The sequence below is a fragment of the Oryctolagus cuniculus genome, chromosome 15 (assembly GCF_964237555.1).
Source record: "Oryctolagus cuniculus chromosome 15, mOryCun1.1, whole genome shotgun sequence".
Classification (NCBI taxonomy): Eukaryota; Metazoa; Chordata; class Mammalia; order Lagomorpha; family Leporidae; genus Oryctolagus; species Oryctolagus cuniculus.
In genome coordinates, this window is record NC_091446.1 from 28903708 (window position 1) to 28927074 (window position 23367).

At 42.0% G+C, this 23367-nt stretch overlaps 1 protein-coding gene across 5 annotated transcripts in view; it reads right to left on the reverse strand.

The window, feature by feature from the left end:
- Nucleotides 1-6793: 6793 nt before the first annotated feature.
- SLF2 (SMC5-SMC6 complex localization factor 2) overlaps nucleotides 6794-23367 on the reverse strand; it is a 64739-nt gene continuing 48165 nt past the window's right edge. For 4 of the 5 annotated variants that reach the window (XM_008270365.4, XM_008270364.4, XM_002718659.5 and 1 more), the window contains 9 exons: nucleotides 22918-23020; nucleotides 21202-21378; nucleotides 19020-19117; nucleotides 17641-17728; nucleotides 13871-14002; nucleotides 12744-12821; nucleotides 11812-11898; nucleotides 8682-8750; nucleotides 6794-6974 (listed from right to left, as the gene is read on the reverse strand). In XM_008270365.4, coding sequence (XP_008268587.2) covers nucleotides 6939-6974; nucleotides 8682-8750; nucleotides 11812-11898; nucleotides 12744-12821; nucleotides 13871-14002; nucleotides 17641-17728; nucleotides 19020-19117; nucleotides 21202-21378; nucleotides 22918-23020 — 868 coding nt within the window. In that variant the 3' untranslated portion in view covers nucleotides 6794-6938. Of the gene's footprint in view, nucleotides 6975-8681; nucleotides 8751-11811; nucleotides 11899-12743; nucleotides 12822-13870; nucleotides 14003-17640; nucleotides 17729-19009; nucleotides 19118-21201; nucleotides 21379-22917; nucleotides 23021-23367 lie in introns of all 5 variants that reach the window. The other variant, XR_011382323.1, reaches the window with a different exon arrangement.

Here is a 23367-nt window from a genome sequence, read left to right on the forward strand (position 1 = left end):
CTCGGCCTAGGCTGGGGCGGGGGCGGGGGCGGGGCTACAGGTGGAGACCAAGCATTGGAGCAGCACAGCGTATGGATTCCCAGATAACAGGCCCCTGCAGTCTGGCTGTTCAGCTGAGTAGGTGAGATGGGGTTAGACCCCTGAAGGGGATTAAGCAACAGCTTTGACCTTAGGCGCACACAGAAAATGTTCTTTCCTGGATAAATGAGCCACAACCTGGCCACTCACCAAATCATAGCCTTAACTCTGGTTCACCTCTGGACTTTGGTCAAACACCTGCTTTCCCCTCCAGCTCATCTTGAACACGGTTCTTACTCCAGCACCCTGGGCCCTCCTAGGCAAATACGCTGTGCTGCCCAAGTCCAATCACTTTCCCCAGCAGCAATGAGGAAACCCTCTCAGAATCTACTCCCCCGCTCAAACTCAACTACAGTGATCCTCTCTCAGTCCCTGTCCCGGCCACTGCCCAGTACTGTGAACCCAGCTCTAGGATCTGAATGAAATCTGGGCTCTGGCTGTGACCCAGCCTGGTCCGCCCCGCTTCCCCTGCCCCCCGACAGTACTGATGTATTCTAAGAGAAGAAAGAGGAGGACCACCTACATAACTGATTGTCGCAGGCGCCTAGGAGTCTGAAAAGGATTTGAGTGGCATATTTAACTGAGGGGGCCCGTTTCTGGATTCCCCAAAGCTTACACAGTTTGGCACTTAATCCTGTACAATCTCGTAGTTTGGATTGCTGTGTGTGACTGCAGACTGCTAGACAGCAGGGCTCACATCACACTTCCACCGCCCCCCAAACACCTCTCCCAGCACTCTGCAAATAGGCTGTGCGTGTGTGCAAGGGGAGGGAAGTAGCCAGGAGAAATGCTTACATTGTATACATACACTTTATGTTCAGCTTTATTTATATTTTTTGTGCACTCATCTCACCCTGAAGAATAGCCCCATTTTATAGATGGGAAAGCAGGCTTTAAGAGGTTAAAGTGATCTGCCTTGAAATTTATTTTTGTGTTTATATAGAGGACAGTCAAGATGGGAAGTCCGAGGAGGAAGCAGGGTAAGCCTGAAGGGGCAATGTCATTAGCAGACACAGAAACATGCAAGTTTGGAGCAGGCATGGAGGTGTTAAGCTGCTGTTTGGAATGCCTGTACCCCATATCTGAGTGTCAGCTCAGGTCACAGCTACTCTACTTCTGACCAGCTCTCTGCTAATGAGCCTGGGAAGCAGAATATTGGAGTCCTTGCCACCCCTGTTGGAAGGAGACCTGGATGAAGTCTGGCTCTTGGCTAAAGTGTGGCTCAGCTCCAGCTGTTGTGGACATTTGGGGAGTGTACTAGTGACTGGAAGAGTTCTCTCCTTCTCTTTCAAATAAATAAACCTTAAACAAAGTGCCAGGAGCTGGCATTGTGGCAAAGCAGGTAAAGCTGCCACCTGCAGTGCTGACATCCTACATGGCCGCCAGTTCCAGTCTGGGCTGCTCCACTTCGGATCCAGCTCTGCTGTGGCCTGGGAAAGCAGTGGAAGACGGCCCAAGTGCTTGGGCCCCTGTACCCATGTGGGAGACGCAGAAGCTGCAGGCTCCTGGCTTCAGATCCGCTCAGCTCTGGCTGTTGTGGCTATCCAGGGAATGAACCAGTGCATAGAAAATCTCTCTGCTTCTCTGTAACTCTGCCTTTCATGTAAATAAAATAAATCTCTTAAAACAAGTACCAAATTTGTGCATGGACTTGTACAGCAAAGGGGACTGGTGGAGAGGGAGAAGGCAGGAGGCGTGGAGAGTGTGTGAGACTGCTTAGACAAGGGGGTTCATAGCAGGAAATAAGGTGTCAGAGTCAGCTAGTAGTTTGGAAAAGAAGAAAATCTTGAATGAGCTAACAGATTAAAGAGTCTGAGCTGGGAAGATCAGCAGAAACATGGCTGAGAAACACCAATCTACAGTCCCTGTGGGAAAGTGGGTTGGAGACAACAGTGACTGCTGGCCACAGTACTAGCCAGGAAGGTAAACCACAGGGGCTCAGTGGGCTAAGGCACAGCTCCCCAAGTTCTCACAGAACTCTCAGTGCTACTGCCTTCAGGTGCCTCAGGAGCGGTAAGTGGGCCAACATCCACCCTCCCTCTACCAGGCAAGCCTTTCTCCTGAGCTGCTCTCCTGGCAGACGCACAATTTGACACATTTTTCAAATTTGTAATTTCAATGCCAACTTCCAGTATAACACTTGCTACACTGTCATTGGGCAGTTACTTCTGACAGTGAAGATTCAGACCACAATCCATTTCCCTCTGCTGTCCTCCTCCTTACATCTCTGAGCTCAATGAAGGTGTCACATGTGAAGGCAATTAATGGAATCTTCTATAGGAAGCCCTTTAATGGACATTCCTTTGTGCAAATCAAGCTGATAAATATTTGAGGACAACACTTGCAGCAGGAAAAAAGGAGACTCAAAATCAAACCAAGAAATGAATGAATCCTACCCGAGCTATGAACTTGAGCCTGGGACCCTGGCAGGTGAAGTCTGCCTGGTTGCTCCTCTGCGTGGCTGTGCAAAGATGCCATTTGGAAACCTTTGCTGTACTTCACACACACAGAACACAAATGAGTTCTGTGTTTTGTGTGTATGTGTGTGGCTGTTCTCCCCAACTCCCATCAGAAGTGGCTGAGGGTAGTGCTGGCTGTCCTCAGCATGGAACCTCAACTGCCCACCTGCCAGGGGTCTTGGGGCTCCAGGCTTTGCACAGAGCCCTGTAGCAGGGATCCTTCTGTAGCAGGGGAGGCAGGAGGTGTGAACTGAAACTTGAGCAGGCAGCTCTTGTCCTGCTTTCTGTTCCCCAGGCAACATTTCCGTCTCGTCTGCCATCTCCACCTCTGGCCTGCCCAGCACCTTAGGCAGTGTGATCTTTATTTTGGCCACATAGGCAAGTGTACTTCAGAAGGGCTCGTCACCAGTGCAACAACGCTGTGGCCCCAGTGTTCCACAGTGCCTCCGAAGCCTGTTCTGCCTGTTCCGATTTCCTCCTAGCCAGTCCTCTTGGAGTCAGATCCAAAGCTGGGCCTTCTGGTTTGCCCTCTTTTGACTGCAGCCTGAGGAATGGCTGGCAAGGAAAAGGGAGTGCCAGGCACGGCCACAAACACCGGAGAACTGCCACCCACCGCTGCTTTCTCAGCTCAGCATTCTGGGTTTCAAAAAAAAGGTCAAAAACCTAATTTTTAATTTATTTTTACCAGCAGACACAGAGGTGAACAGAGAGGCCTCTGGAGCTCCTTGTGCTGAAGAAATGGAACACACTTACAACTCTAATTTTTGGAGACAGGTAGAATACTGCTAAGGCTCTGGAACTTGAGGTCCCTGGAGACCAGCAGGTAAGATGCACATGAGCTCTGTTTGTGTTGCTCACCACTCAATCTTCCCTGAAACCCAGAGTACCTAGAATATAGCAGGTATTCAACAGTTGTTGAATTAACAGCAAATGAGGTAAGAATGAGATTACTCAACTCCTGACTGCAAAGCATACAGTAAATTGTTAAGTGCTTATGTAAAAGTGAACTATGTGCAACTGTGGCTTTATGCTTCTGGAAACAAGAGACACTAAGCAGGAAACTGGAGAACCCAAAGCAAGAGGAACAAAGGAAGAAATCCATGTTAGAACTAGGGCATGGGGTAAGGAAAGAACAAGGCATTCCAGGTAGTTACTCATCCCCGTTCCCAAACAAATATTATCCAACACATGTTCAAACTGAGAAAAAGCAGTTTAATAACACACACATACATTCATAGGACTTTAAACAAGATGTAGTATAAAATCTTAAAATAAAAAAGGAAAGAGAAATCAGCAATTGCTGCCTGTCGAGGCGCTGGTGGATTAAACGGCTGACAGAATTGCCCAGGGAAAAATAAATGCACAAAGAGGTGCACCAACACTGCTGATGAGAAACCACCATGACAGATCACGCTATCTGTTCCACGTGCCCAGCCGCCTGGGTCCTACTCCTGCGTCCTAGGAGACACCAGGACAGTCATCCTTTAATTCTCCAACTCAGTCCCTCATCAATAGATCATCTCTTAAAATTTTCTTTAAGTTTAAGAATTATTCTTAAAGACTCCACACGTAATTACTGGCCAGTCCCCACCAACTATTTGTTTTGATAAAAATAAAAATGCAAGTGCTGCAACTGAGCCTGGATGACAACATACTGTTTTCTATCTTCTACATCTGGGGAGATTTCTGTGGAGTCTAAAGCAAGCTACTACTTGCACTTTAAAACAGAAACAAAATGCCAACCTTCCAGAAGGTGACAAAGGCACACCACTGCCATCAGGAGACAGACAGAAAATGTACAAATGCTGTCATTTTGCTGCTACATAGATGCATTTTGTGCATGGAAAGCCTCTTCACTTAACTGGGTATCACTAAGAGAATTCTATTTTCAGATACAAGAAAAGCAGTTTAGGAAAGGCGAACAGTTACACACAAAGGCATAAATACACGTACCTTGATTTTCAGCTTGCAGTAAGGGTAGTAAGTTTGACATACATATTCAGAAAATTAGACAAGGTGATTTTTGGCACAGTAACATTGCCAAATACACACCCATTCAGTGCAAGCTTTGTTTGCCAAGCCCCCACAGTGGCCTGGCATTTTCTGTGCAATGAACATTTTCTCCCTTTCCACTGTCCCATTCATGGGCAATAGCAGCAGAAGGGAGACAAAACGTGGGGGCAAGAGGGAGAAGGAAAATACTTGATTTAGGAGAAAAAACATGGGCTACTGTGTAAAAAGAGAATCACATAATTTTTATGAGAACCTAAATGCAAATACTGACTGGACTATGACCTGGAGACTGAAGACCTCCACCAGAGTCATAAAGACAAGGGCCTAACCTCATGTCTGGCCATTTGTTTTAAAGGGACAGATGAAGATATTTTTCTTTAACGAAGAAAGACAATTAAAAATAGATTTTTTTCTTACTGGAACTGTTAAATAAAAATATATCAAAGTGGTTTTAAATTTGATGGGCAGTTATCTGTGGAAACTGCAATACAAAAGGGTCACTTAAAAAAAAACCTGAATAACCCATTTGTCCCCCCATTAATGTATACAATTAGAAAATATTTACACACTGTAATTACAAGCAATATAAGCAGTATTTTATACTTTGAGAGTTTGTACACTTTACACAATGCAAAATGAGAAAAATATGAACACTTATAAAATTACACTCAAATAATGTATCTACAAAGTATTAAATTACAGAGTGACAGCCCCCATTGTTGGGCAGATAGATGCCAGAGTTTCAAGTGACTGTCAAATACAACTCTTTGTATCTATCTCTTTAACCACAAGTGGCATTTTGCAACAATACCCTTGAGAGGTAGTATCAAGATAATAATATTCTTACCAGTAAACTCAGCACAGAATAAAAACTTTCATTGGTCTGACTCTTGGAGCCTCCTTCTGCCTGGGCTCTTGGAAACTCCATTAGTCTTCCCTAAAAATCTCTAACTGCCCAATGCTTGACATGAGCTCAAAAGTTACTGATACTATTTCAAATGATAAACTGAAGATAAAAAGTTTTTTACTCTTAAGCCTCAATTTAGAGGTAGAAAGTTTCCAAAATGTATTCCCCCTCCTCGAACCGTAAGTATCAAGTCCGGTTCCTTTCCCCTCCACCACCTTTCCCCCCATGACTGGAGATACTACTAGAGTGCTCAAGAAAGCAGGTCACCCACGCCGATAATGAAACAACAACAAAAAGGTGGCATTCTTTCAGGCAACAAACCCTCTGAAAAGGGACATTCAGGCAACACAGAAATTTTCAGTTGGCTAGTAAGAGTATATTAACTCTCAAAGGCTTCGAAGGGCCGTTGGCCTAAAACCAGATGCACTTCTAACCTTCCACCGTTTAAACCAAAGGATGGCTTTCCAGTGTTTAAGAATTTAGAGCAGCCATGGTTTTCAAGTGCAACAACTCCAAGACACAAGCACATGATTGTGAGCACATGTGCACACGCACGCACACACACATATGTATACACACGCACGCACACAGTATCCCACAGAATAAACACTACCCAGGTCTCTGCCAAAGTTATATACTCAGTGAAACAAGGTTTTTGGAAACCTCCCTAGATTTTTAAGCATTTACTAATATGGTTTCCAAGAGCCAGAATTCTAAGAGTCTAAAATGTAACTAGTATTAAAAAATATATATAAATGCACTTAAAAGAAATACAAAACAAATGCCATAAGGATGTTCTGGCATAAAAACAGAGCCACTATTTTATAGCTTAACCTTTTCCCCTTAAGGGGATCTGACAATATACCAAACTTCCACTTCTTGCCTGTTTAAATGCATTTTAAAAACCTAACCTTTGTAATCTTGAATAGTGAATAAAAACGCATGGGTTGAAACCTCTCTTTGATTTAGAATTACAGGAGAGACTCATGCTTTTTATTACTAAATTCTGTTCTAACCTTTCCCTTACATCCTGAAATAACCAAACAGGAAAATTAAGCCCAACTGGAACTTGATCTTGGTTTCCATGTCCAACTAAAGTCAGTTCAAATTCATTTCATCCATATTTCCTGTGATTATCCAAGTGCCACCATACTACCTAGAAAGAGGTAATTTGTTTCCAATCTAACAAGAGAAGTTACTAAGGGCAGATGAAACATGTGACTACTCACTGCTTCTCCCCTTTTTATAGGACTCTGCTCTTTTAAAGGGGCAGTTGCCTAACAATTAAGCAGATCACATTTCATATCTGCTCCAGAAAGGGCAATTTCTTCATTACCAGCTTCATACTAGGTATTCAAGTGGCATATCTGCTGCACATTTTCCTAGCATCCCACTGGATTCTGCAGCAATCCCTTCTACTCCTTTCAGAAAGGCTCCTATTGAGTTTCTCTTGGTCCACATTATGGCTGCTGCAACTCCTGTTAAGAATCTGGTACCCAGAAGTCATGAAGCTGCCCCTAGAAAAGGAAAGAGGAAAACAGGATAAAGAAAAATTTAATTGGATTATGAATTAATCCTTATAAAACTACTGATCAACAGATAAAACAGGCTTTGATAATGAAAGAAATATAATCTCTATATTATACATATCTAAAAATTAATGGTAATCATTCAAATTTCACATTTTATGGTTAACAATAAAGTATCAAGTAAGTACAGTATACTTTTGTCACCAACTCACACAGGACATGAATATTTAAGGAGATTAAGCTGATTAACTCAAAGTTTTGCCATTAAATTCTTTTCAGTTTTAACGCCACCTCAGCTCAGATGGCCAGCCTAAAAACATTTATTGACATAAGAAACCAAAACAGTAACACTTGAGAAGTTTAAGACTTCTCAAAGACTTTTCTAAAAGGTTACACATGCATATCTTACGAAGGACACCCACAGCAAGAGTTAAAATGTCATAATGAGGTTGTATTTCCTAGTTAATATTCACTACTCCTGTGATTTTGTAATAAAACATAAGCAACTTCCCTGGATACTCAAAGTTTGGTCACTGGACCAGCAGTGGTGGCATCAAGGCAATGAAAATACAACACACAGAATGGGAAACAAATATTTGCAAATTATTTGCCTAATAAGGAACTTGTATCTAGAATATACAGATACTTCTTAGACACCATAATAAAAATCTATATAAACGGCTAATAAACACATTAGAAGATATACAATATCATTAGTCAATAGGGAAATGCAAATTGAAACCACAATGAGATCCTACTTTCTATGTACAACTTCAGTGAAAAAGACAATGACAAGTGCTGGGAACAATGTGGAGAAATTATAATACTCATACATTCTGGTGGGAAGAAAAGTCTGTCAGTTCCTCAGAACACAGAACTACCGTGTGCTTCAGCAACTCTACTCTCAGATATGCTCAAGATATTCTCATTTGAAAACATCTATTCACATAAAAACTGATGTTCAAATGTTCATGAAAGTGTTATTTGTAAAAGCCGGGATGTGAAAACAACTCAAACTTCTATCTAATAAATGGATAAATAAAATGTGATACAGCCATATAATGATTTCATTTGGCAATAGAAAGGATGTATGTGCTACAACACATATTCATTTATCAATCATTAAATCATTATGTTGAGTGACAGCAGCTAGTCACAAGACTGCAGAGCGTATCTCTTTTCCAGGAAATGTCCAGATTAAGCAAATCTATACAGACAAGGTATATTAATGTTTGTCCAGGGCTTGGGGAGAATCAGGAGGAAGTGAGGGGTGGAGGGGAATGGGGAGTGACTTCTAATGGGTATGAGATTTTCTTTGTAGGTGACATATGTTTTAAAATTAGATTGTAGTGACGGCATTCACAACTCTGAATATACTAAAAATCACTATATACTTTAAGTAGGTGAAAAATATGATTGTGAATTATATCTTAATAGTACTGTTAAGAAGAATGTTTCCCATGAAATAACCACCATTTGATGAAATATACCATTTTAAAGTGGGCTCAACCACTTCTGGAAATCAATTAATATAAAGCAAACAAAAATTGAAAAATGTAGACGAAACATGTACATGTATTATACTGGCATTTTTAGTTCATCTTAAGACAATAAGAAGCAAGTGCTCTTCACAGCGTCAAGAGTACCCTTCGGTAAAGCTATTAAGAATCAATAAACTGTTTAATAAAATGACACCTGAGTAGGCCGGCAGTTCTGGATTATTTCCTGCCACTTTCCATGTATCCTGGCAACCAAGTCTTTCACCTTAAAAATAACAAGAGGAGAAGGGATCAGATCAAAGAAATTTTCACCCATAATCAATTTAACACTTAATCCAAAAGATCTAATAGCTGTGACAGGCTCACACTGAACTCAATTTGATTTTTGTTAGGAAAGAGAAAACAAACTGGTGCTGGCATCGTGGAGTACCAAGGTAAAGACACCCAGCCTGCGATGCTGGCATCCCTTATGGGTGCTGGTTCATGTCCCAGCTCTCCACTTCCAATCCAGCTCCCTGCTAATGGCCTGGGAAAAGCAGCAGAAGATGACCCAAGTGCTTGGGTCCCGTCACCCATGTGGGAGATGTGGAAGAAGCTCCTGGCTCCTGGCTTCAGCCTGGTTCAGCGCTGGCTGTTGCAACCATTTGGGGAGTGAACCAGCAGATGAAAGATCTTTTTCTCTCTTTCAAATAAAGAAATAAAAAACAAAGGAGAAAGAAAACAAACCATTTATCTTTTGGAGGGGCTTTCAAATCATAGTAATTAACAACATTCCTGTATCAAAAATATTGACTGCTTAGACTCCATTTTCCTATTAGTTATTAAAGATCATCCAGAAAAAACATTTCCTGCCTTCAAAGGAATTTACATTCTCTTTTTCTTTGGGCCATCCTCCTCTGCTTTCCCAGGCACATCAGCAGAGAGCTGGATAGGAAGTGGAGCAGCCAGGACTCCTACGGGATGCCAGCACTGCAGACCCAGTATGGCACAATGGCAGTCCCAGAAATGCACATTCCCAATGTGCAGACTTTTGAATGCCCAGAGGAGCCAGAGAGTGCTCTCAGCCATGGGGCCAAGGCCTTGGCTGTATCTTGCCTTCCTAGCTTCTATCTGAAAGACTCAAGACCATAACAAATGTTTATTTGTTCTTTTTCGCATTATCAGAAAGCCCAAAATTCAAAATCAGTTACTTATCTCCATGTTTCTGCAAAGTACTATGAAATTCTCTTTAAATACCTGGTATATTCCTGTATTTTGAGGTTTAACAAGTCTGTCTGCAAAACTCAAACTTAACCACAAAAACAAACTCCACCACTCCAGATACTTCATTAGTTTTTTTTTTTTTTTTTTTTTGACAGGCAGAGTGGACAGTGAGAGAGACAGAAAGGTCTTCCTTTTCGCCGTTGGTTCAACCTCCAATGGCCGCTGCGGCCGGCACGCTGCGGCCAGCGCACTACACTGATCCGAAGGCAGGAGCCAGGTGCTTCTGGTCTCCCATGGGGTGCAGGGCCCAAGCTCTTGGGCCATCCTCCACTGCACTCCCGGGCCACAGCAGACAGCTGACCTGGAAGAGGGGCAACCGGGACAGAATCCGGCGCCCTGACCGGGACTAGAACCTGGTGAGCCGGTGCCGCAGGTGGAGGATTAGCCTAGTGAGCCGCAGTGCCGGCCGTTCATTAGCTCTTGAACATAACTGCTTGAGAAAAGTATTTTAAACAAGTCAAGGATTTTTAAGCTGCTTAAAATGCATGAAGTAAATTGCAACCTCTGTTTTTATCTACACCTAGAGTTCAGCAAATTAAGTTTCTCCAAAACAATTATCAACTTTTCTATTAGAGGCATTTGGAGAGGCATGCTACTCACCTGTTTCGGCCGAACCATCCCCTGAAGTAATTTTCATAGACTACTGTGTCACTCTCCACTCTAAGAAATTAGAGGAGCCCTGCACCAATTTGTGCCAGGCCCTTAGCTTTAAGAAACATAAACCTTGGGCAGTCCCCCTTTTAGCATGTCTGTCAGCAGCAGTCACTACCATCAAGTTGTACAAGCCATTAACTCTAGTCAATATAGGAAAGAATGTATTTTTGAAGCTAGGGTTTCCACTCTAAGGAAAAGAGCTATATCCTACATGTATTTGAAAAGCTGAAATCTGATGCAACTTCATTAGTTGCTCATTTTGATATTTAACTTAAATTGACTAAATACATACACCAAATCCAAATGGGCATCGTTCCAACGACTAACTTTACAGCTAATTAATGTATGATATAAAGTTACAAAGTTGAGCTTTACATGAGATGACTATCCAAATACAAGAGGCAAAAAGGATCAGCTTTATTTAGGAAAGCTAAAATAGAGACCTAGAAGTTTTAAAAAGTATTGTTTCACTTTATGTTTCAGGAAAAACTAGTCATTTCATTCATACAAAGGCTACTTTCCTACTCCAAACTTACATATTTGGCTTTCCTATTGACTTCTGAGTATATAAAACTTTTAAGAAAAAAACTTAATAAGCTTACTGTTGAAATCATTTTTACCCTAGAGTTCAGAGAGGTCACAGAGATTTGTAGAATCATTCTTTTAATGCATTCTTATTCAAATATTCAAAGCATAACAAGATATCAACCATCATAACATTTTATAAACACCATTTCATAACAATATATTTATATATAAACAACAGTTTTTGAAGCTATCTAAAACAAAGGGTTTAATTTGTACAATACAAAAAAATTAAGTATTGGGAGAATTTTTCTCATTTGGTGTCTAGAATTTCAGAACAAAAAGCCAAAAGTGTATTTGCTTTAAGATTTTTTTATTTCACTTTTAATCTAGCTTGAAATATACTGCAGAAACTGATTTCTGTTATTAAAGGAGAAAGGTGTATTTCTACTGATCTTATATAGTCTTTAAAAAGTTTTTACTTGTTTATTTTACTATTTGAAAGGCAGAGAGAGAGAGAGAGAGAAATCTCCTATGCACTGGTTTACTTCCCGAATACCCACAAAAGCTGGGCTGGGACAGATGAAAATCAGGAACTGAGAACTCAGTCTGGGTCTCCCACATGAGTGGCAGGGACCCACGTACTTGAGCCATCACCTGCTGCCTTCCAGGCTGTACTTACTGAAATGGAGAATACAGCTGGGGCTCAAACTCAAGCACTCTAACATGGGATGCTGGCACCCCAAGCGGTGACTTAACCGCTGCGCCAAATACTCGCTTCCTGTTTTCTTTTTTAAAGAAAGGCTCACATATTTCTCTTCCTTAAATATTATTGTAACCAAGATTAAGCAAGAACAATATATATATATAAAAAAAAAACTTACCTTAGTTCTATAGAAAAGTCTTGCATCTTCTCTAATATCACACTTAACATGCTTTTCCAAAGCCCCACAGAGTAGCACAAAGTGTTTCTGTGCAAAATAATTGCAAGGGATGACAATAATACTAAACAAATTAACAAAGACTGCAGTTTGAACAACTAAATCATTTAAAAACCTATCATTTAATACTTTTTGATGCTAGCTAGCCAACATATTAGCAGTCATTATCACTGAAAACAGTCACTTTCATGAAAATAAAGCTGTTGGGTTTTGCTAATTAATTTTAAAAATACAAGTTGCTTTAGCTCAGACTAAGTGATATTACAGTACCAGAAATTTGAAGAGCTCTTGCTGTAACAAATTTCCTAAAGGATTATTGAAATAACAGCTAACCTATTTTTTTCTTTATGAACAAAGTAAATTTTTATTAATAGTGTATCATACTTACTCCTTTGAAAAATCATGAGGGCACTTTAAAAGTCTGTGATGAATGGAATTAAAATAAAGGCCTTAGGAGAATACTCCAAATGGATGACTATATTAGCTTCCAACCAGGAGAGCAAACATAGTTCTAAGTACAACAGCATTTATAAAAACACATAAAACTTGTGCCCTTACTACTACGCTGAGGAAACAGTATGTTTTTTGGGGAGTAAAAGGTTCAATAAAATTTTATTTATGAACACTGAAATTAGAATTTCACATAATTTTCCTATGTCACTAAATATTATTCTTTTAATTTTTTTTTCCAGAGATTCAAAACCATTAAAACCATTCTTAGCTTGCTGTCACAGAAAAGGTTGTGGATGGGATCTGGCTATGGGCCATAGTTTGTTTTAAAATAAGGGATGGAACAGTTAAGATGTGAACAAAGCGGGTTCATTCATTCCATCAACAGTGATACCTATTTAAAAATAACAATGAACATTACCTACCCGTTGTCCAGAGGAAAAAGAATGAGAACAACTAACTTCACCGATTAAATGAAGAAGAATGTAGGTCAGGTAATATGCCTGTTGGAGAAATGAATAAAACAATACCCATGAATTAGATAAACGTCACTCCAGTTTACACCCTGGGAATGCTGTCCAGGAAGAATAAAGGATTCGCTAAAGTTAACCAACCTGATAAGAAAGGAAAAGCCAATCACTGAAACCAGGCTTTCTGATTTCTAACTTAAGTGCATCCTTTTTGCCACTTCAAGATTGCCCTAGCACAGGGCTACAAAAAAATACTCCCCTTATTAAATTACTAATAACTACTATTTTTATTAAATTATTAATTCTCAAGATTACTGAAGAACTTCACAACAGCAGTATATTAAAAATATACACTTTAGGCCGGCACCGCGGCCCAATAGGCTAATCCTCTGCCTGCGGCACTGGCACACCAGGTTCTAGTCCTGGTCGGGGCGCCAGATTCTGTCCTGGTTGCCCCTCTTCCAGTCTAGCTGTCTGCTGTGGCCCGGGAATGCAGTGGAGGATGGCCCAAGTGCTTGGGCCCTGTACCCGCATGGGAGACCAGGAGAAGCACCTGGCTCCTGGCTTCGGATCAGCGCAATACGCAGGCTGCAGTGGCCATTGTGGGGTGAACCAATGGAAAAGGAAGACCTTTCTCTGTCTCTCTCACTGTCCACTCTGCCTGTCAAAACAAACAAACAAACAAACAAAAAAAACAAACAAAACACTTTATAGTTTGCCAGAATATATCCAGTCTCTATATCCAGAAGTGCCTATGCCACCAATCTATGGTTAGGTTTGGAACTGGGACTGGCATTATGGCTCAATGAGTTAAGCCACTGCCTGTGACGCCGGCACTCACATACGAGTGCCAATTGAGTCCTGGCTGCTCTATTTCTGATCCAGGTCACTGCTAATGTGCCTGAGAAAGCAGCGGAAGATGGTTCAAGTACTTAGGCCCCTGCCACCCAACTGGAGAGTGAATCAGCGAATGGAAGATATGTGTAACTCTGTCTTTCAAATAAATAAAATAAATCTTTTTAAAAAAAAGATGGCATCAGTTATTTGCATATGTACTCATATTGAGATCTAGCCCTGGATACCTGCTTTTCAAGCTCTAAATGAAGACTGTCATCAATGGTGCCATTTGGTTGTTCAGCCTTTTTCTTCAAGACCATTTTCTTCAACAAATCAGAAGGCTTCATTTGCACAAGATAGCGATGTAGGACTGATATCTATCAGAAGAAAGGAGGCAATGAACACTAAAAACTAAGCAATATAATTGTTCTTTCTTGGCTATATCTTCCCCGTGTATTCTCTGTTCATTATGCCCTTTCAGTTTTCTTTATAATCCAATGTCGTTCATTTCCCTTTTACTTTGATTGCTTAAAAAGGGATTTTAAGAGGCCAGAGCTGTGCCTGAGCAGGTAAAGCTGCCGCCTGCAGTGCCAGCATGCCATATGAGTGCCAGTTCGAGTCCCAGCTGCTCTACTTCCGATCCAGCTCTCTGCCAAGACCTGGGAAAGCAGTAGAGGATGGCCCAAGTCCTTGGGCCCCTGAACCCGCATGGGAGACCCAAAAGTAGCTCCTGGCTCCTAGCTTCAGATCAATGCAGCTCTGGCTGTTGCGGCCATCTAGGGAGTAAACTAGTGGATAGAATACTTCTCTCTCTCTTTCTCTGCCTCTCTGTAACTCTGCCTTTCAAATAAATATTTTTTTTTAAAAAAAGGAATTTTAAGCTAAAGATTTAGTATTTGTAATTTAGGATAAATGCTTAGGAGACCAAATGACAGAGATCACAGGAAATGCCTTTTCTAGGAAATTATTTGAAAATCAGCTAAGTTGAATCTCCTGGATAAGAATCACTTAACTCTGAAAAGCACTACAAGGGTAAGCATCTGGTACAGCAGTTACAATGCTGCCTGGGATGCCTACATCCCACTGGTTTGCTTGGATGACTCGAGTCCCAGCTTTGCTTCCGATTCCAGCTTCTAGCTCATGTGTACTCTGGCAGGCAAAGGCGATGGTCAAGTACTCGGGTCCCTGTCACCCATGTGGAGACCTGCACACTGAGTTCCTGGCTCCTGGCTTCAGCCTGGCCCAGCCCTGGCTATTGTAGGCATTTGGGGAATGACGGAGATGGGAGATCTCTCTATCTTTACCTTTCAAACATTACAAAGAAGTTGTGGGGGAAAATCACAACTAAATTTTGTAATTTAATGAGTCCGAGGGTTAATCATTCATATAGTGAATCATTCATATGGTTCTGTTTTGTATAGGCAAAACAGAAAAAAAAATAACAGAATTAGAGGCAAATGGTGGAAATCCTATCCTGGATCTTTTTTGATGGTAGTAAATATCACTGAAAGGAACTGAGAGCTATTTGCTAATTAATCTAGTGGCTCTGGAGTGGTCCCCATATATTTAGAATGAAATCTTTATTGAAGCAGAAACCAGCTGTCTCTATCAATCTCTGGTTCCATTGCACCGTGTGCATACTTCCATCACTGTTCTTGCTAGGCCAACTAGCCCAAAATAGCTGGTGTATTTTTCTTTTAAAATTTTAAAAAAGATTTTATTTATTTGTTTGAGAGGTAGAGTTATGGAGAGAGGGAGAGACAGAGAGAGAGGTCTTCCATCTGCTGATTCACTTCCCAAATGGCCGCAAAGGCTGGAGCTGGGCCAATCCAAAGCCAGGAACCTCTTCTGGGTCTTCCACATGGGTGGAGGAGCCCAAGCACTTGGGCCATGTTCCACTGCCTTCCCAGGCCATAGCAGAGAGCTGGATAGAAAGACAGATAGCTGGGACTTGAACCAGCACCCATATGGGATGCTGGCGCTCCAGGCAGTGGCTTTACCAGCTACGCCACAGAGCTGGCCCCAGTAAATTTGTTTTAATCACTATATTACACCTTCATGGGTAGAGTCTCTAATTCATATTTTTTTACATCTCTAGGACTGGGGCCCAGCGTGGTGGTACAGTGGGCTTCCAATCTAGCTCCCTGCTAACATGCCTGGGAAAGCAATGGAGGATGGCTGCTATTTGGGCCCCTTCCACAAAAATAGGAGACCTGGATGGAGTTCCTGGCTCATGGTTTCAGCCTGGCTCAGCCCCAGCCATTGTGGCCAATTGAGGAGTGATTCAGCGAATGAAGATTTCTTTCTCTCTACTCCTCTGTCTCTGTAAATCTGCCTTTAAAATAGCTAAATCAATCTTAAAACAAAACAAAACAAAAAACAAGCCCAAGATCTGAGAGAGTACCTTGTACTGAACTGCAATTCAAACAAGAACACCAGTATATCCAGATCACGTTCTATGGTGAGTTTTAAAATCCACCTAAGGGTATACGCATTAGTGCTACCAATGTTTGAAAAAGATCTTCATTACTTCTAAATGTGGAGTTTCCAAAGAACATGTTCATACATGAAATATTTATGACTAAACAAGTACTGGAGAGAAATCACATTTAAGCCCTATGATTTAAAAAGGCTAATATTAAAACAGGCACAAGAGGCAATTAATGCACAAGATTTCCAATCTTGAGCCAGTGCTGTGGTGTATAAGGTCAAGCCTCCACCTACGGTGCTAGCATCCCATTTGGGGACCGGTTAGAGTTCTGGCTGTCCCACTTCTGATCCAGCACCCTGCTAATGGACCTGGGAAAGAAGCAGAAGATGGCCCAAGGCCGGCACCGTGGCTCAACAGGCTAATCCTCCTCCTTGCGGCGCTGGCACACCGGGTTCTAGTCCCGGTCAGGGCACCGGATTCTGTCCCGGTTGCCCCTCTTCCAGTCCAGCTCTCTGCTGTGGCCTGAGAAGGAGGATGGCCCAAGTACTTGGGCCCTGCCACCCGCATGGGAGACCAGGAGAAGCACCTGGCTCCTGGCTTCGGATCAGTGCAGTGCGCCAGCCGCGGCGGCCATTGGAGGGTGAACCAACGGCAAAGGAAGACCTTTGACTCTCTCTCTCTCACTGTCCACTCTGCCTGTCCAAAAAAAAAAAAAAAAAAGAAGATGGCCCAAGTGCTTGGGCCCCTGTACCCATGTGGGAGACCCAGAAGAAGCTCCTGGCTCTGACCTGGCCCAGCCCCAGCCACTGTGGTTATGTGGTTATCTGGGGAGTAAACCAGTGGATGGAAGTTTTTTTTTTTTTTTTTTTTTTTTTTTTTGACAGGCAGAGTGGACAGTGAGAGAGAGAGACAGAGAGAAAGGTCTTCCTTTGCCGTTGGTTCACCCTCCAATGGCTGCCGCGGCCGGCACACCGCGCTGATCCGAAGGCAGGAGCCAGGTGCTTCTCCTGGTCTCCCATGGGGTGCAGGGCCCAAGTACTTGGACCATCCTCCACTGCACTCCCTGGCCACAGCAGAGAGCTGGCCTGGAAGAGGGGCAACCGGGACGAATCCAGCGCCCCATCGGGACTAGAACCCGGTGTGCTGGCGCCACAATGCGGAGGATTAGCCTAGTGAGCCGTGGCACCAGCCGGATGGAAGATCTCAATCTCTTCTCTCTGTATCTCTGCCTTTCAAATAAATAAATAAATCATAAAAAAAGATTTCACATCTTGTGATGATACCGATAACTTTGAAAAATTGCAGTAATTCTATATTGTCATATATTTATATAATAGCATATTATCATTTTCCCAGTAGTTTACTTATATATTAATTCATCTGATAACCATCCTATGTGATACAGGGTGTAATATCATCTCCATTTCAGAAATGAAGGCACTGGTTCTTGTTAGTTAAGTGCCAAAGATCAGTAGCATGCCTCAGAGATAAGAATTAATCCCAGGACTTTTGATTTAAAATTCATCAATTTTTCTTACACTTCAGTATCTCTCCCATTTATTCAAAATAAAAATGTATTCTTACCTGCAGGTTGTTGGCATTAGGGACATCTTCATGTTTCTCATCCAAAAGCTTTGAAATAATCACTAGACTTAGGCACTGTCTCAGCTGCCTGGAATTAAAATTTAAAAGTATTTAGAATGCATTTTCATCAATATTGTTAGAGAAACAAATGAATGTGCCAATAATACTTCTAGTTCTAACTGGAAATACAGGTAATGTTTCAAGAAAAGCCTGTACAGGTTGTTAAAAAATAGTAAAAACTTTCATGTAAAATATTTTCATCTAAAGTTAAGAGTTGCTTGGGGTTCGGCGCTGTAGTGCAGCGGGTTAAAGCTCTGACCTGCAGCACCAGCATCACATATGGGGCACCAGTTCGAGTCCCAGCTGCTCCACTTCCCATCCAGCTCCCTGCTAATGTGCCTGGGAAAGCAGCAGTGGATGGCCCATGTTCTTGGGCCCCTGCACCCATGCGAGAGACCTGGAAGAAGCTCCTGGATCCTGGCTTCGGATTGACTCAGCTCCAGCCATTGCAGCCATCTGGTAAGTGAACCAGTGGATAGATCTCTCTCCCTGTCTCTACTTCTCCCTGTAACTCTGTCTTTCATATAAATAAATACTAAAGAAAAATGAGAGTTGCCTGAAGTTCAGAAAGTCAGTGAAAGCCTATATCTTTGCCTGTGCTGATTTACTGATAGAAAACTCATATTATTGGCCGGCGCCGTGGCTCAATAGGCTAATCCTCCACCTTGCGGCGCCGGCACACCGGGTTCTAGTCCCGGTTGGGGCGCCGGATTCTGTCCCGGTTGCCCCTCTTCCAGGCCAGCTCTCTGCTATGGCCAGGGAGTGCAGTGGAGGATGGCCCAAGTGCTTGGGCCCTGCACCCCATGGGAGACCAGGAAAAGCACCTGGATCCTGGCTCCTGCCATCGGATCAGCGCGGTGCGCCGGCTGCAGCGGCGGCCATTGGAGGGTGAACCAACGGCAAAGGAAGACCTTTCTCTCTCTGTCTCTCTCTCTCTCACTGTCCACTCTGCCTGTCAAAAAAAATAAATAAAAAAAAAAAATAAATAAAATAAAAAATAAAAAAAAAAGAAAACTACTCATATTATTATTGGAATAACCTTTGCATTAAAGCAAACAATGCTAATTCATTCACTTTAATTTTATATGTGTCAAGTGTATTATCAGATAAACTAAAAATCAAGACTATTACAGAATGATCCAAGTTAAGAATCAGCCTATTAGCACCTTTTCTCCCACAAATGAGTATGAACTAAATATGAAATAAAAGGTTCTGATTTCACATTCAAAAAATGATGAACAGAAATAAAGAGCCCTAAAACAGTTCATTAATATAAACTTTGTAGAATTTCTTAGTGTTTAATTCTCACTTTTAAATACCTTCCACGTGAGGTCCAGTTAGGAACCAGCTGTACCATCCACAGAAGGTTGTGAGGATGACTTGAGAGCTCATTTATACCCAGACAGAGTTCAGGCACCTGACCAAAAAGAACAAGCAAGATTTCTTTTTCAAACAAGACAGCAGAATCAAGCACCTAACAGATCATTTATACACCTTCTTGTCCTAAGAGAAGAACTATTGCAAACTATAGAACACTCATTTTTAGAAACAGTATGGATGGGCCGGCGCCGTGGCTCAATAGGTTATTCCTCCACCTTGCGGCGCCGGCACACCGGGTTCTAGTCCCGGTCGGGGCGCCGGATTCTGTCCCGGTTGCCCCTCTTCCAGGCCAGCTCTCTGCTATGGCCAGGGAGTGCAGTGGAGGATGGCCCAGGTGCTTGGGCCCTGCACCCCATGGGAGACCAGGAAAAGCACCTGGATCCTGGCTCCTGCCATCGGATCAGCGCGGTGCGCCGGCTGCAGCGGCGGCCATTGGAGGGTGAACCAACGGCAAAGGAAGACCTTTCTCTCTGTCTCTCTCTCTCACTGTCCACTCTGCCTGTCAAAAAAAAAAAAAAAATAAAATAAAAAAATAAAAAAAAAAAGAAACAGTATGGAGTCTAGAACCCCCTAAAATCTATACAAAACAGAGATTCAGTTTTATTTTAAACAGACCATATAGATACACTTGTCAGAATTCCACTGACTTTCAAGTTTTGTGCTCCATTACATCTCTACCTATATTTAATCAGTTTTTCTTGGAAGAATAAAATGATCTGAATATATGCTAATTTTCAAATGTGTATAAAGGAAATTGCACAAGATCATCCATGTTCCTGATCTGGGATTTCTTGTACTTCAGGGATCCTATTCCGGCATTTTCAAAAGCCTAACAGTTGTTTATAAAAATAATCTGATGACTAAGGGAAGGAGGTACGGAGTGGGTTTAAGAGATTAGACAAGATCAAAGACTGATTATATCTTCATAACTTTTGAAGTTGAGTAGCAGGTATTTAGGGGTTCAACACAGTCTTCTCCTGACTTATGGCCATGTTTTAAATGTTCTACCAAAGAAATCTGAGAAACATGATTTTCAGAAAGATCTAAAAATATACATGTTCACTCTCTATATGACTGCAGAAGTTCAACTCAAATTCTTGCTGCAGGTCTAACTCTCTCCATCATTTCATTTAAGTCTCTGCTCAAAGGTCATCTCAGAAAGGCCTTCCTTGATCGCTTCACACAAAATAGCACAGCACCCCAGCCTTTCTTCTTCCTAGAGTTCAGGGGTGGGGCTAAAAAACTTGGCCAAAAAATTATTTGGTCTGGCCCTGCCAAAACAACTGCAGGCAGGACTTGAGATTCAATAAATTTATAGCAGGCTAATTTTGTATAGCCTGCAAATAATGCTATAAATATTTAAATGTTCCTCGGGAGAAGAAAGGCTCCCCACCCCTGCTACCCATGTCTTCCTTTATTTTAGTTTGTTGTACATAAATACAACTTGATGGGGCTGGCATTGTGGCGCAGTAGATAAAGCTGCCGCTGCCTGTGATGCTGGCATCCCCTGTGGGCGCTGGTTTGATTCAGGCTGCTCCATCTGATCTAGCTCCCTGCTAATGGCTTGGGAAAAGCAGCAAAAGACAGCCCAAGAGCTTGGGGCCCCTGCCACCCATGTGGGAGGCCCAGAAGAAGCTACTGGTGTTGGTCTGGCCCAGCCCTGGCCATTGTGACCATCGTGGGAGTGAACCAACAGATGGCAGATTGATTCTTTCTCTAACTGACTTTCAAATAAATAAATCTTAAAAACAAATAAAATACAACTTGACATGAAAATACAACCTACATCTACTTGTTTCCTATCTAACTTTCTGACTAGGACAAAGCTCATAAGGTTAAGGGTACTTTTTCATAGCCAAATCTCTTAGCACCTACATTAAATGTTCAGCCCACAGCAAATTATCAATAGATGTAGTTTTGTTGAATAAACAGTTTAAGTGTTCGAAAGGATTCTTTTATCATGAATTTAAATAATACAGTTCTAGCAAACAATCCCCTCAATTCATTTTTAATCTGCAAAATATCTTAACTGAGCTAAGAAACATCACTACTTCTGTTACAGTGAAAGTCAAATCATGATACTGTACCAAAAGCCAATACTAAGGTTTTTAGTAATGTTACCTTAGTGTTCCAATCTCTAATGTTTTTCATCAGGTTTATCAGGAGGCTTTGAAAGTCAACGAGAGGAATCTGCTTCAGCTGTTTCTCCAAACTCATTTTAAACAACATTAGAATCAGCAACATTATTTCACGATCCTGGTAACCTTCTGGATGTATAGATGTACACAAGCCTAGAAACTTTGATACAAATGCACAGACAAAACAGCTTCAGAATATATATCTTACTTGAAGAATTTTAATTATAAAATCTTTTTGACAGGGGTAGGCATAGGGACACAGCAGGTTAAATCACAGCAGACACCAGGAGTGGAACAGCCAGGTCTTGAACTGGCGCCCATATGGAATGCCAGCACTGCAGGTGGTAGCTTTACTTGCTACGCCACAGTGCTGGTTACTTTTTGAATTCTTGATCATTAAGCTATATTTTTTTTCCCGTCATATTTCCTAATTATAAAAAATGATTGGTTTTAGGGGTAGGCATTTGGCCTAATAATTAAACTGTTCATGAAGGTGCCTGTATCCCATATCACAATGCATGGGTTCAATGTCCACCTCCAGCTCTTGATTAGTTTCCTGGTAATGCAGACCCTAGGAGGCAACAGTGATGGCTCCAGTGATGGGGCTCCTCTCTCTCACTCTCACTGCCAGCATTTGGAGAATGACCAGCAGAAATGAGCTCTTTGTCTTCTCTCAAATTAATAATAAAATAATAATGATAATAATAATAAAAACACCAAGTGAAAACAAAAGACAGCCACTCCAGGAAAAAAAATTATTGGTTTTAAAATTATCTTAGTTACCTAACTCTGACCTAAAGTTCTGTTTCACTATTAATTTTTAAAAATATGAATTTATTTAAAAGGCAGAGTTACACTGAGAGGGAGAGACAGAAAAAGAGGTCTCCCATCTGCTGTTCCACTCCTCAGATGGCTACAACAGCCAGCACTGGGGCCAGGCTGGAGCCAGGAGCCAGAAGCTTCTTCCAGGTCTCCTGAGAGGGAAGCTAGAGCCCAAACACTTGGGCCATCTTCTGCTGCTTTTCTCAGGCCATCAGCAGGGGGCTGGATCTGAAGTGGAGTAACCGGGACGTGAATCAGCGTCCATATAGGATGCCAGCATTGTCAAGCGGCGACTTTATCTACTATGCCACAATGCCAGCCCCTTCACTCTTCATATTAAAACAAAAATAGGCCAGCGCCGCAGCTCACTAGGCTAATCCTCTGCCTTGTGGCGCCGGCACACCGGGTTCTAGTCCCGGTCGGGGTGCCAGATTCTGTCCCGGTTGCCCCTCTTCCAGGCCAGCTCTCTGCTGTGGCCCGGGAGTGCAGTGGAGGATGGCCCAAGTACTCGGGCCCTGCACCCACATGGGAGACCAGGAGAAGCACCTGGCTCCTGCCATCGGATCAGCGTGGTGCGCCAGCCACAGCGCTGGCTGCAGCAGCCATTGGAGGGTGAACCAACGGCAAAGGAAGACCTTTCCCTCTGTCTCTCTCTCTCACTGTCCACTCTGCCTGTCAAAAAAATAAAAAACAAACAAACAAACAAAAATAAAAACAATTTAAAAACTTTAATACAAAGATATTTGGTCAGACATCTCACCTAGCAAGAGACTAGTAAAACCTACCTGTAAGATACTAGTGATTTTTTTTAAACTGTTACCACAGAACAAATGATTATAGCTCTGAGCTAAAGACATACAGGTAAGTTTTTTCCTACCTTAACCACATTTAAAATGTTGGTTTCGGGAAGAGCTGAAAAAATTGGCTTACAAGATGAATCTTCACTTCCTTTCCCCCCTGATGTTGTCTGTGTATCAGAACTATTGAAAAATGAATAAAGCAATGTGAAATTAGGTGTAAAATAATTATTCTGTTTAAGAAATGAAAAAAATTTTAAACTATGTTTTCTTGAGGTATACTTTACATACAATAAGGAACACTCATATTGTATTTTGCTAAATGTACACTCAGTTAAACACTATCCAAATCAACAACTTCTAAGAACATTTCTATCACCCAAAAGCCCCTTCATGCCAGAGCCAAGTCAATCTGCTGCCCCCATTTGAGGCGAACTTTTTTTTTTTTTAAGATTTTGTTTATTTATTTGAGAGGTACAGTTACAGACAGTGAGAGGAAGAGACAGAAGTCTTCTTTCCATTGGTTCACT